The sequence below is a fragment of the Ananas comosus genome, linkage group 1 (assembly GCF_001540865.1).
Source record: "Ananas comosus cultivar F153 linkage group 1, ASM154086v1, whole genome shotgun sequence".
Classification (NCBI taxonomy): Eukaryota; Viridiplantae; Streptophyta; class Magnoliopsida; order Poales; family Bromeliaceae; genus Ananas; species Ananas comosus.
Window position 1 is genome coordinate 22,754,274 of NC_033621.1, and position 15,389 is coordinate 22,769,662.

General features: G+C 34.6%; 2 protein-coding genes and 1 non-coding gene across 4 annotated transcripts; 1 reads left to right on the forward strand and 2 right to left on the reverse strand.

The window, feature by feature from the left end:
* LOC109717020 (probable beta-1,4-xylosyltransferase IRX10L) lies at positions 2,801-8,051 on the reverse strand. 2 transcript variants are annotated; one of them, XM_020242671.1, is made up of 4 exons: positions 7,750-8,051; positions 4,455-4,843; positions 3,801-4,042; positions 2,801-3,645 (listed from the first exon to the last, which is right to left on the reverse strand). In XM_020242671.1, the coding sequence occupies exons 1-4, from the start codon at positions 7,862-7,864 to the stop codon at positions 3,132-3,134; spliced, it is 1,260 nt and encodes a 419-aa protein (XP_020098260.1). In that variant the 5' UTR covers positions 7,865-8,051; the 3' UTR covers positions 2,801-3,131. The 2 variants fall into 2 exon arrangements, with proteins under 2 accessions (XP_020098260.1, XP_020098254.1); XM_020242665.1 differs by lacking the exon at positions 7,750-8,051 and adding an exon at positions 6,226-6,527.
* TRNAK-UUU lies at positions 9,952-10,025 on the forward strand. Its single transcript has one exon. It is a non-coding gene; the product is annotated as a tRNA-Lys (tRNA).
* On the reverse strand, positions 10,205-14,609 carry LOC109721049. The gene is made up of 5 exons (XM_020248472.1): positions 14,326-14,609; positions 12,091-12,451; positions 11,924-11,994; positions 10,789-10,887; positions 10,205-10,469 (listed from the first exon to the last, which is right to left on the reverse strand). Exons 1-5 carry the CDS (start codon positions 14,560-14,562, stop codon positions 10,362-10,364), a joined length of 876 nt encoding a protein of 291 aa, XP_020104061.1. The 5' UTR covers positions 14,563-14,609; the 3' UTR covers positions 10,205-10,361.

Genomic DNA, 15,389 nt, shown 5'->3' on the forward strand with positions numbered 1-15,389 from the left:
GAAAACTTATGAGTATAAAGAAGCCAATACTTATAAAATGATAGTACCCAAACTCTCTCTCTCTCTCTCTCTCTCTCTCTCTATATATATATATATATATATATATATATATATATATAGTTGGACTGAGCTATTATTAATAGCAAAATTCCATTGTTGCTACCAGTTTTTAGCCTTTGGATCAACTCTTTTCATTATTTCTAACCATTGGATTAAATACTATAACCCAGTGGGACCACTCAACTCTAACCGATTAATATCATCTCGACGCTATAATTTTTCATCCAGGAGGGGTTAAAAACAAAAAGAGTGTTTTACTATTAATAGTATTCCAGCTTAATTCTCTCTCTCTCTATATATATATAGTCCGGCTGAAATACTATCTATGGCATGAAGCGTTTGGTAATATAGAATTTTTTACTGACCATTTGACTATTTTCATTCGTTAGATTATACTATTAAACCATTAACTCACTCAACCCCAGGAGCCCACAACATCATAACCATAATTTTTTCATCCAGGGCCGAAAACCTAATAGCACCAATAGCTTTGTGCTATTGATAGCATTCCAACCTAGTTATATATATATATATAGAGAGAGAGAGAGAGAGAGAGTTGAGCTAGAATGCTATCGATAGCAAACGGGTTTCATTGCCACCCATTTATTTTCAATGATAGAGCCCCCAAATCGACGATCGGCACTGTTGAATATGATCTATACCACTTGAAGTATTTAGAAACCAAATTTCAAATCTTTTTAACATCATTGATCTAATAATCAGAATATTTTAAAATTTATAATTTTAATGGTCGATATAAAAAATTTTAAGGGGACAGATGCAATTAAAGAAAAACAATTAAAATAAAATTTACATACAAAGAATTATTGAGCCATTTATCTCTTATAGCTAAGATTTACATCTAAAGACATCTATTAGTACCTACATCAATTACTAACAATCAAACTACAGATATCACAATTCAAGTAAACAAATAGTGGCATAATAGATGTAAAGTAACTAAAGTTGAAACAAACAAGCTGTAGATAATAATAAAAATCCATCGTTTAATGTTGACAGACTAAAAAAAAAATCTAATATAAAATATTAGGAAATGCAAATCCTTTATCCATATTTCAATAGTCCGAACTACAACGGGAACTCATCAACCAACAACAATCTTTGTCATAACAATTATACATCTAAAATGCTCTTTGGCCCCCCATAATACTACTGTACTCTCAATAATACTACTGTACTCCCGACAGCTTCTTCCTCAGCAGAATCAAAAGCGCCAAAAGGACTTCTACTTTCAAAGCTCAGAATCTTATTTTGGCTTCTCACTACATCAATGTCTCAAAATTTCTCTTTACAAAAATAAAAAATAAAAAAAATAAAAAAAAAAACTCTAACAAGAGACCGCTGCCGCGAAAAGTAGAAACAGAAGCGGAAACGAACAAACCCTAAAATTAGATGACAAGGGGAGAGAGTGAGAGAGAGAAAACCCTTGATCGGAGCGAGAGCGGGAGCGGTGGCGGCGACGGAGCAAAAATGAGGGGGAGAGGCGGCGAGGTTCTTAAACCCTACGGAGAAACGCGGCGAGCTCGCGTCGTAGAGGGCGAGGGGAGGAGAGGTACCTGCGTTTGGTACTGAGGATATCCCGGAACAACATGGGATATTCTCGAGTTGTAACCAAATAGCAGAAGAACAGGAGAGAACAGCTTGTTCCGGTGAAAACGGATTATTCTTGGTTGTTAAAAATTAAAAATTGTTCATAGAAAAACTGAGAACAACTTTTTTTTTTTATTAGATAAATAGATATATAAATAAAGATATTAATATAAATATTATTTTTATGATAATATATTTAGACTTAAATTTTTTATATAATATAAATTAATTAAATTTGATATATTATTTATTTTATTAAGTTTTATCATTTATATTTTAATATTTTATTATTTTATTTTATATTAAGTATTATATATAAAAAAATATTTTTTCATATATTTTATATATATTTTAATTTGTATTGAAATTTATACTATTATTAATNAAATAATTTTATATAAAATATACTAATATAAATTAATTATTTTATTTTAAAAAATATATTTAAATATTGTTCTACACTTTTTATCCAAACGCTACTAAGGATATTCTATAGAATATCCCTGAATGCATCCATATATAAATTTACAATTGTTCTATTTTATACCGGAATATCCCCTGTTCTAGGGAACAACAAAAGTAGTTCTCCAAAATTTAGTTCTCCAACCAAAGGCAGTTAGTAGGCCCCCTCAACTATAATATATTCTCCAACAGACATTTCTGGGTTTTTGTTTTTCATTGAGGCCACCTTGTTTTCTAATTTTTCTTATTTGAGATTTTATACTAATTAAATTAAAAAATTTATCAAATTTAATAACTTTGTTAGTTATTAACTGTTAGTTTATCTAGTTTTATTTGCTTTAAAAAACCGAAGTTAAATTTGGTGAAATTACTAATAAATTTAATAAAGTCAACTTTCTTTTGACTAAAATTACATTAAAAAAAGAAATTGAGGGGTCTAATTTCTCAATACAACACTTTTGTTCATAATTAACAATTTTTTTAATAATTAAAATTTAATAATAAAAATTAGAAATCCGAAAGTTAATTAACTAAATTAACTAAAATAAATGTAGAAGCAAATATAAATAACAGTAAATTCTGAGGGCTCTATTTGAAAATTACCACAAAATTGATTCAACCATCCTCCATAAAAAAAATAAAAAAAAAAAAAACCAGAACAAAAACATTTCAACAGTAAAAATTTTCCTCCGTTTCACATAAATTTTGTCCTCACTACATAGTAATTTATTTGACAATACAGTGCAACAAATTTCTATATGATATTTTATTTTTTTCGAACAAACCACAAAATCAAACTACAAGAAATAGCCCACAAGTTCAGCAACAGCGAAACAAGTGGCTAAAAATACTAAATTTTTTGAGGTTCAAATCTACAACATGATTTTTGGAGGTTCAAATCTACACATCTTTTCAGTAATGGTAGCGAAGATAATAAAACCCAGAGATTCACAGTTGCTTTGTTTTCGTTTTCGGCATTCGAAGAAAGCGAATGCTCGCTACCAAGGTTTCAGATCACCCACGGGCCCCTCGGTCCAGTTCAAGATCTTCTGCCCCGGCTTCAAGTACACGCTTTTGTCGTGGGGGAGCTTGCGCGCGAGCCCGTTTAGTATCTGATGAAACGCGTCCCCCGGCTGGGCCGGTTGCGGGAACAACATAGCCTGCTTCATCGAAGGATTCGCGAGCAACCGCTGTTTCCTCAGTATAACCTCCGGCGGTATTGAGGTGAGAATTGTGTCCAGGTTGGGGACGTCCTCTTCGGCCACGAACACGCCGATCTCCTCCCACGGGATCGCGTCTGCGAAGGGCAGGACGATGTCGTCGGCTATGATGACAGGGATGCAGCCGAAGATCACGCCTTCAACCAGCCTCGGGCTCCACGGGGCCCACCCCAGGGGACAGAGGCAGAAGACGGCGCGCTGCATGTCCTCGTAGTAGGTGGTCGGGTGCTCGGTCGAAATGTCGAATAGAGGGTTGTCCTTGAAGTTCTCCCACACCGATGCACGAGCTCCCCTGTTCAACGATCAAAATGTAAATGTTGGATTTGATCTACGATATCGTAGATAATCTCAAAAAAAAACATCTTTCAAAAAATAGCCCGTTTTTTGTTGTGTAAAAAATATGTGCCGAAAGTTATGATATTTTGTCTGTCGAATCGAGGATTTTACCTTGCATAGTAACCGCCCTCCGGGTCGTTCCCCACATCGTAGAATAAACCGCGGAAGTAAACGAAGATCGATCGAGGAGTGTCGGGAGGAATCAAGTGAGCATGCATCTTCTGAGGAGGAGCGTATGGAGGGATAGTGATGGAACCTTCTTTTAAGCAAACGTGGTTCCTTTGCCCGAAGGTCTGAACCAATGTAGCGCGTTTGAGCAGCGGGAGAATTCCACGTTCTATCGCTTTCTCTTCCTGAACCATGAGAGTATATATATCCATTATACAAAAGATACAGATGTCAACAAATCACGGAAGAGGATATCTTGCAACAATAAACACTAATGTTGTAATATAATCGAAGAATAGTGCCTATTACATCTACATCATAGTGCAACTTAAGCACAAAGTAGGCAGCAACAGCGGCAACTCGAACAATAAACTGGTATCACAATATTTATTCAAATAGTCGCATTTATCCAGAATATTATCTAACTATTAAAGTAGATTGGGTTCGACAAATCTACTTAATGTCATATTTATCGGGGCATTATATTTTAATCATTACACTTATTACCTCTTTACTTAACTATACCTATAAATTTTGACATACTGTAGAACTTTTACTTTTCCAGCTGTACACCGCACAGAATAAATGGTTGTTTACCTGATAATGGAAGCAAGCCGCAAAGTCGTGTGGGACAACAAAGAAATGATCAGCCCCCTCCGTTCTATTCCAATAAGGCCACTTCGAGGCGATAAGCTGAATCGCACTCCTCATCATTCTCGGCGACTTGAAGGGCAAGGGAAGCCCACTGGGAGTTAAATCACACGTAGTGTACACAGGAGTGTAGAACCAATCGGCCTCCTCAGGATTAAGAGTTCGGACTGCGCTCGAGAGCAAGAACCGGTGCATGAAAATCTCCGCCGCAAACATGTGCGTGAGGCATCGAGGGTCTTTTTGCAAAATCTTCTTGTTGTATTTGTTGGGCAAATCATAGACAAACACTTTCAACCTTCCAACAGGGTCGTCTTCCAGTACATCGCCAGCGCTTCCTGCAAATGGATGATTTAAACAATTATAACAAGAAAATAGGAGTCTTAAGAGAACAGTCTCTTAATGGTTTAAGAAGAGAAGGAAAGAGAGAAAAATATATGGTAAACAATGATCTAAAAACTTGGTGAAAGAAGATTAGTTAGCCGAATAACATTTTAGGAATATACGGAATTTTGTCAGCAGTAAACAAAGTCATTATATAAACTTAATTGAGACTTTGCTCTTAATTTTAGGAAACATGTTCGAAGAAGACCATTCCTTCGATAGAAAAATCAACTGGTAGCATACAACCTATATAGGAATATATTATCAGAGAGAGCTATAATGCCTAATTTCTCAGGGAACCAATCCAACAGAATATCTAGAACTAGAATTAAGCATGCGATATAAAGGTTTTGAAAGTGCACAATGAAACTTTAAAAGAACAAGCCTTAATAATGAAATAGTAGGGTAACAAAAGCCTCGAAGCTGCTATCAAAAAATATTAGTTAGTGTTAAATTCGAGTACAATCAAATCAAGCTCTGATGCAGTTTACTACATAAGCAGAATCGGATAGACATATTGCACATAGATTTAGACAATTTAGTTCATCAACTACATTCTTTTACTTTTTGTTTTCCCTTTTCCCATTTGAGCTACAGAATACAAAGAAAACCTCCCAACAACCACAACAACAAAAATCCATCCCCATGAAAAATAATGTCTTCGCAAATTGAACTAAGGTGAAATGCCTCTCCGAATGACAAAGGAATTAACAACAGAACCATACACAACAATGCAATGTATTCCACGGGGCTGCGTAACGTTGCAATGTAATCTGAAGGATAAACTGATAAACATAAATGATGATAAAGTTTGAGGCAAATCAATTCAAAAAAATAAGTAAAATACTATAGCTCTTCTCCATTTTGCCTAAGTAAACAATAAATTCTTAAAAGCATTACAGTTCATAAAATTTTTGCTCTGGGTATAAGGAAAAAAAAATTGTAAATCTGCATAACAGGATCAAATTAATCTTCTCATCCTTCTCAAATCATTTCATAAACATAAATCAATTAACCAAGTACTCAATTTATGAATCAAACAACTCCCCAAATATTGACTTCAAAAGAACAATAATAATAATCAGGAATTAGAACAAATCTAAGAAATGATTTTGTGATGTTCTAATGGACTTCAAGTAAGGATACAATCCCCGAGAACAAAAACTACACAAATCAACCAAGTCCTTCGATTCGAACAAAAAAAAAATCAAACAAAACCCCCACAAAATCATGCAAAAGCACCTAATTTCCACCATTAAGTCCCTGATTTGAGCTACAAATCACCATAAAAACCAAAATCACAGCTAAAACTAAAAACAAATCGGGAGAAACCCACCTGAGATCCTCTCGGTTCGGTGGCTCTGCTCCAGCTCCTGGAACGCCTCAACCCTCGCGAAGAGAAAAGGCGAAGAACAAAGGAGGAGGGCCAAAACCCAGATCCCCTTCTCCATTTCCCCCCTCCCTCCTTCTCAGAGATCCGAAACCCTAGGAACTGGGATCAATTGGGGGAAAGGGGAGGTGGGTCTTGTAGAATCTGCGGAGAATAAGCCAAAGGTGGCTCCTTTTGTCGCTTTTGTTTTCTACTAAGAATAATAATAATAATAATAACAATAATGGGAGGAAGAGATTTTCCACAAAGGAGGTGGGGAGGTGGAAATTGGGAGCACCCCAACAGGGGAGGGAAAGAAGAGGTCTACTCTGTAGTGAGAAGTTATTCTTCCCTGGTCCTAGTCCACCACATCAGCTGTAGACCATGCTTTGATCTCCTTTGTATCCAATATATTCTTTTAAAAATGTTTTAAAAAATATCTTAAGGACCAAAATATTCTTGTTTATTTTAAAAAGTTCTTTCAAATATTTTTATTTTTCTTAGGTTTTAGTAATAGGATTGAATTTTTGGAAGGATGTCCTGATAATTTCAGGATAAATTAAAAATTTTTTAATACTAATAAATGATAATATAAAAGTTTTACTATACCCATGCACAAGTAAAATTTTAGTGAGGAGCTTCCTAATGGCTATTTGTTGGAGAGCTCTCAATTATCTGTCACGTATTAATTTTACCTAAATTTAAAAATATGTGTATTTTTTAATACTAAAATTTAAAATATTTTTTTAGTATTAAAGAAAAGAATTATAATATTTAAATAATAACAAAGGTGATACATGACAACAGATCAGAGCTCCTCAAAGATGCATTGTTAGATAACTCTTCATTGAAGTTTTTTTTTTGTACATATAGTTAATAGTATTTGTAAAATTGTAAAAAACTATTACGCGAAGATAGCTGAATAGTATGGGATCTCATATCTTTTGATCCTGCAAAAAAAATATTAAATTCCACTATTCGAGAGATATAGCATTTGTCTTAATATAAAAAATATTTTTGAACAAAGTTTTATAGCATTAGGCACATCTATAATTTTACAATAAAAATATTAAAAGTCTAAAAATTGTTAGGTATTTTTCAGCTTTACTTCTCCTTTCGGTAATAATTTTTTTCACATAGCATTTGATAAATAGAAGAAAATAAAAAACAATCTACCAAATTGATAAAAATTCACTATGTAATGGTGCAAGAATAAATAAGAATGGGATGATGGTCCATNATATTGACTTCAAAAGAACAATAATAATAATCAGGAATTAGAACAAATCTAAGAAATGATTTTGTGATGTTCTAATGGACTTCAAGTAAGGATACAATTAAAAAAAAAAAAAAAAAAAAAAATCAAACAAAACCCCCACAAAATCATGCAACAGCAACTAATTTCCACCATTGAGTCCCCGATTTGAGCTACAAATCACCATAAAAACCAAAATCACAGCTAAAACTGAAAACAAATCGGGAGAAACCCACCTGAGATCCTCTCGGTTCGGTGGCTCTGCTCCAGCTCCTGGAACGCCCCAACCCTCGCGAAGAGAAAAGGCGAAGAACAAAGGAGGAGGGCCAAAACCCAGATCCCCTTCTCCATTTCCCCCCTCCCTCCTCCTCAGAGATCCGAAACCCTAGGAACTGGGATCAATTGGGGGAAAGGGGAGGTGGGTCTTGTAGAATCTGCGGAGAATAAGCCAAAGGTGGCTCCTTTTGTCGCTTTTGTTTTCTACTAAGAATAATAATAATAATAATAATAACAATAATGGGAGGAAGAGATTTTCCACAAAGGAGGTGGGGAGGTGGAAATTGGGAGCACCCCAACAGGGGAGGGAAAGAAGAGGTCTACTCTGTAGTGAGAAGTTATTCTTCCCTGGTCCTAGTCCACCACATCAGCTGTAGACCATGCTCTGATCTCCTTAGTATCTCGTATATCCTTTAAAATGTTTTAAAAAATATCTTATTTATATCTTGAGGACCAAAATATTCTTGTTTATTTTAAAAAATTCTTTCAAATAATTTTATTTTCCTTAGGTTTTAGTAATAGGATTAAATTTTTAGAAAGATATTCAGATAATTTCAAGATAAATTTAAAAATTTTCAATACTAATAAATGATAATATAAATGTTTTACTGTACTTATGCACAAGTAAAATTTTAGTGAGGAGCTTCCTAATGGCTACTTGTTGGAGAACTCTCAATTATCTGTCACGTATTAATTTTACCTAAATTTAAAAATATGCTGTGTATTTTTTAATACTAAAATTTAAAATATTTTTTTAGTATTAAAGAAAAAAATTATAATATTTAAATAATAACAAAGGTGATACATGACAACAGATCGGAGCTCCTCAAAGATGCATTGTTAGATAACTCTTCATTGAAGTTTTTTTTTTGTACATATAGTTAATAGTTATTTGTAAAATTTTAAAAAACTATTACGCGAAAATAGCTGAATAGTATGGGATCTCATATCTTTTGATCCTGCAAAAAAAATATTAAATTCCGCTATTCGAGAGATATAGCATTTGTCTTAATATAAAAGATATTTTTGAACAAAGTTTTATAGCATTAGGCGCATCTATAATTTTACAATAAAAATATTAAAAGTCTAAAAATTGTTAGGTATTTTTCAGCTTTACTTCTCCTTTCGGTAATAATTTTTTTCACATAGCATTTGATAAATAGAAGAAAATAAAAAACAATCTACCAAATTGATAAAAATTCACTATTTAATGGTGCAAGAATAAATAAGAATGGGATGATGGTCCATGGCTGATGTGGTGGGCCAAGTATTTTGTGGCCTTATGGTTGAATGAAACTTTAGGTCATTTTTTTGTCTTGATTTTCACATTTTTTGGTTTGGTTTGGTTTGGTTTGAATGTCTTTATATAGAATTAGGGATATGTAGTTTTCTACAAGGAAAAATGAGTACAAAACATCACTAATGAATTAGGGATATGTATATATAATTTTCTTGAGGTGTTTAGTTTCTCCCATTCACCCCCATTCTTTATCTCTCTCTCTCCCCTTCCCCTACCAACTCAATTTTTTATTTTTTTTTTAACTAACAGTTCTAACATAAATGGCAAAGAATTTCAGGATTGGTATCTAAGATCTCTAGTTTGAAATTTAATAATTTCATATTTTTAATTAAATTTATTTTTTAAAAAATAAACGAAATAGGTAGCATGTTATATATCTGTCTAAAAAAAAATTACTCCATTTTTTGTAATTGTAATGTGTTCTTTAGTTGTTGGATAGAATAAGAATATTTTTTCCAATTATTTTAGTTATTTTGGGTGCACAACGTGGGGATCATTCACCAAAGAATTAATGAATGATTAGTGGCATTTTAATGTGTTCTTTAATTTAATTGTGGTCAACTTGATCACATGGTAAAAATGGATGGGGAACCCCTCAGCCATAGACGATTCTGAAGTAGCCCCATTCACTTTTTTGTTTTCTTATTGACACTTCTCAGCTTCTTCTTTTTTTTTAGTATTTAGCAAATAATATTAAAGTAATTTGCAATTAAGAAGGTTTTTTTTTCATATTTAAAGTAGAGCACTATATCTTTTCTAATTTCCAAAAAAAATTCAAAAAGTTAAAGTTGGAGCGCCCATTTTCCAAATCATTCTTGTGAATATTTAAACATAAAATTTAATTTTTTAACAAATGTACTGGGCCGTCTTAGCTCAGCTCGGTAGAGCGCTCGGCTTTTAACCGAGTGGTCGTGGGTTCGATTCCCACAGACGGCGTTTTTTTCTTTTAATTTAAATTTTATATTTTAGTTTTCAAAAAAAAACATTCAAAAATTTTGAGTTCTTACTAATCCATATTTAAATTTTCTATGTTTACTTCTTACTTTTTTTCTTTAATTTAAATAAAACAATTCAAGTCCTCATCAGCCCATATTTTACTGTCCAGCACAAACAAGTAATAATAAGTAGGGTTAGTAATAACCAAATTTGATGTGTATATAATATATATACATAAAAGATGTGAAATAAGAGCATATAATTACAGGTGAAATTAAAGCATATGTATCCTTGCAAAATTTACACTTTGTGTTTGTTTACTCTTCATCTTGTACGCTAATCAAGCTTCTGATTGCTCTGTTCCTCGAGCTTCTGAAGCAGAGCCTTCTTTTCCTCTTCAGGAAGAGCATTGAACACGAATATGGATTTGTCGCCGACGTCGTCCTTAAAAATGAAACAAACAAAAAACGGGTGAGATTCACGTGAATGACTTAATCGACAAAAAGCTTAGAGCTTGTTTGACCATGCTAGAGCTTCTACAGAGTTGTCGTTGTAGTGGAACTGTTCGAAGAAGCACCTTCAGGTTTTATTAGTTGTCGCTAGAAGCACAAGGTTTATATATAAGACTTTCTTTGTTTTCTAGATTCTTGGCTTTTACTTCTCGAGTAAAGAAGCTATTCCGAGCGAAATAACTTTAAGTATAAAGGTCGGCCGATCACGAATTCAAGCAGTAACTGAACGAAACACAAAAAATATATTATACCTTGATAGGTTGCTGGAACTTTCTCGCCGCAAATACCACAAAGAGAGCCATCCATAGACCTAACAGGCTTAACTTTGGTCCATTATCCATTAAACCCGACTGCACATTTCGAACAAGCCATGAGATAAAAAGCGATGTAATAAAATGCGATGAAACCATATGAATAAGAATTCTGTGAAACAACCGTTGTACTCTAAAAGCTTAAGCTGTTAGAGAACGGTGTTTAAACATTTTTATATTTAACACTCCCCCTCACGTCTGGGCTCGAAACATTTTAATTGGCCCATGACGTGGGCTTGAATTAAATGGGAGGAAATTAATATGCTAGGAGCCTGGCATGACTCGAACTCAGGACCTCCTGCTCTGATACCATGTGAAACAACCGTTGTACTCTAAAAGCTTAAGCTGTTAGAGAACGGTGTTTAAACATTTTTATATTTAACAAATTCGTTATTCCGCAACTTCCGAATATTCACTCAAAACTGTATCGACACAAAAGGAGTTACATAAGCACAATGATAGAGTAAACACACACTTGCGACATTCTCTTCAATGTAATGAGTACAATGGAGTTTCGAAGGTGTTTCGAGATAATAAAACACCTGCCAAAAAGTAATGCAGCAAATCTACAGCTTTTCACACAAGCTGCTGCTGCTTATTTGCCCACACCCTCGCAGAGCAAACATTTTCAGCAAGTCAAAGAGATTCCCCGCTTACGAGTAAAATTAAGCACTCAAAATTGATTAGGGGAATGCAGGGTTCATGATTCAAAATTATCCCCTTTATTTTGCTAAACTCCGAAAAACGGAAAGCCTACATTACAGTTGTGCCAGTAATCATTACAATCCTCCGACTTACTTTTATAATTCCTCACTCTATCTCTAGTCGTCGCACCTACCATCGTTATATTTATCCTGGCAATTTCTCTAAAAATTTAAGTTATTCCGAATGCAATAGTGCGAGTTCACTCTCAGTTACGTAGAATAGCAGGAGAAAATAGGTACAAAGGAAGTTATTCCACCAGCATTTCGTAACAAACGACGGAAATTTTCACGAAAGTAGATCGAAATAATAATGAGAACACGGAAAAAGGGTAGAGATAAAGTGCAAAATCGAATGCAATGCAGAAATATACCAAATGACCCAGAAGAAGTCCCGGAATGACGAACGTGAGGATACCGGCTTCTAGCTTTCCATAACAGAGACCTGCGTGATGGTTCTCGTAACGCACTCGAAGCAAAACACTACATACGCAACAAGAGTTTTATAACCGAGAAGAAGGACAAAGTAACACTATCTTACCTTCCTTAAAGACGAGGCCCGTCAGCGCAGCAAAGAGAGGCCCGACAAACCACAGCGCAGACGGGTTATCGAGCACGTATTGAGCCAAGCTCTCATTCGAAGGTAGTGCACCGAATTGATAAGCCGCGATGGATCCGACAACGCCGATCACCCACAGTGCTTGTAGGAAGCGTTTAATAGGCGTGACATAAATATGGATCAAGAAAAGAGATAGACCTAGACCTCCGGCTCCGACTACGTAAAACAAGTCGATATTTTGCTTGATAATGTCTCCAAAGGTGCCTTCGGGAAGAAAAGCCGCGGATGCGGCGATTATGAAAGAAGTGGCTGCAGTTACCAGTCCTGATCTGTATGATATCACCTGCAAGATGTTGATGAAGGGATTGCGAAACCATTAGTAGCTTAAGAATAATACATAGGACAGCGAGTTTTCGGTAGCGTAGGATGTCGCAAAATGAACGTCACCAACGGAAAAAGTTTATAAATAAATAATAAGACCGCTGCTACCAGTTTAGTAGTAAGGTGTCAGATAACTATTTTGAGGTTAGAGATTTGAACATATGTGATTGTAAATTTGGGGCCGGGCTTTTTTTGCAAATAGCCCCGGGCTTTTTTTGCAAATAGCCCCCTGATAAAAATTTTTTTTAAAATTAGTCCTGTCAAAAATTTATTTGCAAAAATGGCCCTGCTCCTGCCACGCAAGCGCCACGTCAGCGCCACGCGGGCGGGGCAAGAGTTTAAGTTGAACACGGTGAACCATTCACCGTGTTTGAACACGGTGAATGGTTCACCGTGTCCAATACAACTAACTCGACTTAGTCATTTTTTGGCTAAGTGGGGATATTTGTATTGGACACGGTGAACCATTCACTGTGTTCAATACTAATATAGGCTTAGCCAAAAAATGGCTAAGTCTTAGGTAGCTGTATTGGACACGGTGAATGACAACTAACTCGACTTAGCCATTTTTTGGCTAAGTGGGGATATTTGTATTGGACACGGTAAACCATTCACCGTGTTTGAATACGGTAAATGGTTATGTTTGAATACGGTAAATGGTTCACCGTGTTCAACTTAAACACCTGGTCCCAGTCCCGCCCGCGTGGCACTGACGTGACGCTTGCGTGGCAGGGACAGGGCCATTTTTGTAAATAAATATTTGACAAATTTTAAAATAAAATTTTGTCTGGGAGCTATTTGCCAAAAAAGCCCTTTGGGGCCTGAGACCTTAGAGTTCGGCTTAGTATGAATATGTTCTTACAAGGTTTCAGCGTAGGGATGTCAATGAGTTAGATTTGGGGCGGATTTTCAAAATCTGAACCGAACCCGACTCCAAACCCGAAATCCGAATCCGAGCCCAAATCCGACGAATTTTAAAAATTCATATCCAAATCCAAACCCGACCAAAAATTCGAAACCCGACCCCGAACCCAACCCCGACCCCGAAAATTCAAACCCGAAACAATTATTTCTCTTTTTAATATTTCAAAATATATTATATTAAATTTAAATTTTAAAATATATGTAATATCAAGTTTTCATATACATATTATATATAATGTAAAATAAATTCGGATTCAAATCGGATTCGGGTTGGGTTCGAGATCGGGTCGGGTACCGTCAAAATCCATATCCGTAATCATATTCGTCGGATTTTTATTTTTTATATCCATATCCAAAACCATATCCATTTAGTATCGAATAAATTTGCTCCGTTCGGGTTCATATTCAGATAAATTTTGGGGTATTCGTATTTATTGACATCTCTAGTTCGGCGGTAGAGGCCTATAGGCATTGTTTTCAATTTTTTTAAAAAAGTAAAAAAATATAGAAGTTATGGACTATCTAATTTTAAAAATTTTTAATTGTACTGTCTAATTTTATAATTTATTTTATTCGAGTCTATTAATAAAATTTTAACTTTAAAATTTGAAAACATCAGTGTTTTTTAGCAGTTTTAAGTTAAAAATATCTGTTGTTTCACTTCACATGGTATAAAAATAGATGATCTTGAGTTCATATCCAATCGAGCTCCTAATCTCACTTAATTTTCTCCACTTTAATTTAAATCCAAGTCTCCGTTTGGAAAAATATCAAATAATTTGGATTCTCCTCCAACAACACCACTCAAAAAAAAAAAAAAAATCAAACAGTTCAAACAAATTACACTCAGAGAGAGAGAGAGAGAGAGAGAGAGAGAGAGAGAGAGAGGGGAGGGGAGGGGGCACAGTGTACCTCGCGAACGTCGGATGGATCCACCGTCCAGGGGCCGTAGACGCCTTCGTACACCGTCCGATCGCCGATCCCCTCCCCGAGAGCCTCGCACCGTACGGACGCCGATCTAGTCGCGATCCGATCGGCGACGAGCGCGGGAGCGGGGCGCAGCGGGAGGGGACGGGGGCGGCGGATCGGCGATCTTTTGAGCCGAGGAGTGAGCAGCGACGCGGGCGCGAGGCCGAGGAGAAGCGCCATGGGGTGAAGCGATAATTCCACTAGATTGTGATCGTCCCGCGTTTGCTCTCCACCTCTTCTTTTTTACCTTTTTTTTTTTTTTTTTTTCAAATACCACCCATGTAGTTTCATATTTTCCTACTTTAGTATTCTTTAATTTAAAATGTATCAATTTATTACCTTATAAATTTATTTTATTTTTTATTATTGATTTATTATTTTTTTATTTAAATCAGTGACAAAGTTATAACTAAAGAATACTAAAATAAATATTTGATAAATCTATGTGAGATATCTGAAATTTTTTGTATATAATTTAACAAAATATTAATGAAAAAATTTACGAAAAAATAAAAATAAAACCACATGACACTAATTTGATACACTTTAAATCATATAGCACTAAAGTAAAAAAGTGCAAAACTAAAAAGGGTGATATTTGAAGTTTATTTTTTCTTTTTTTCAAAGTGGGATAGGTGAGCGGAGTAAATTGCACGTTTGGTCGTGGAGAAGCGGAATGGATGAAAAATTTTAACTTATTATAATTTTTAGTTAAAGATTTTAAAATTATTTTAATTATAATTTTATAATTTTAATTTAGTGTACTAAATATTGATGCATTGGTAATATAAAATTAATACAACAGTATTGTGATTCATAATGCGTCAACAATTAAAATATCATATTATTTGACATCAATAATATATAAATATTTAATTAATTAAATTAAATTTTAAATTTTAATTATAATAATTTTTAAAATTTGAATTAAAAATTATAATAAATTAAAATTTGAGAGCAATTATTATCTGTGTGATATACTGAACCTTAGCAATTAGACAATATTG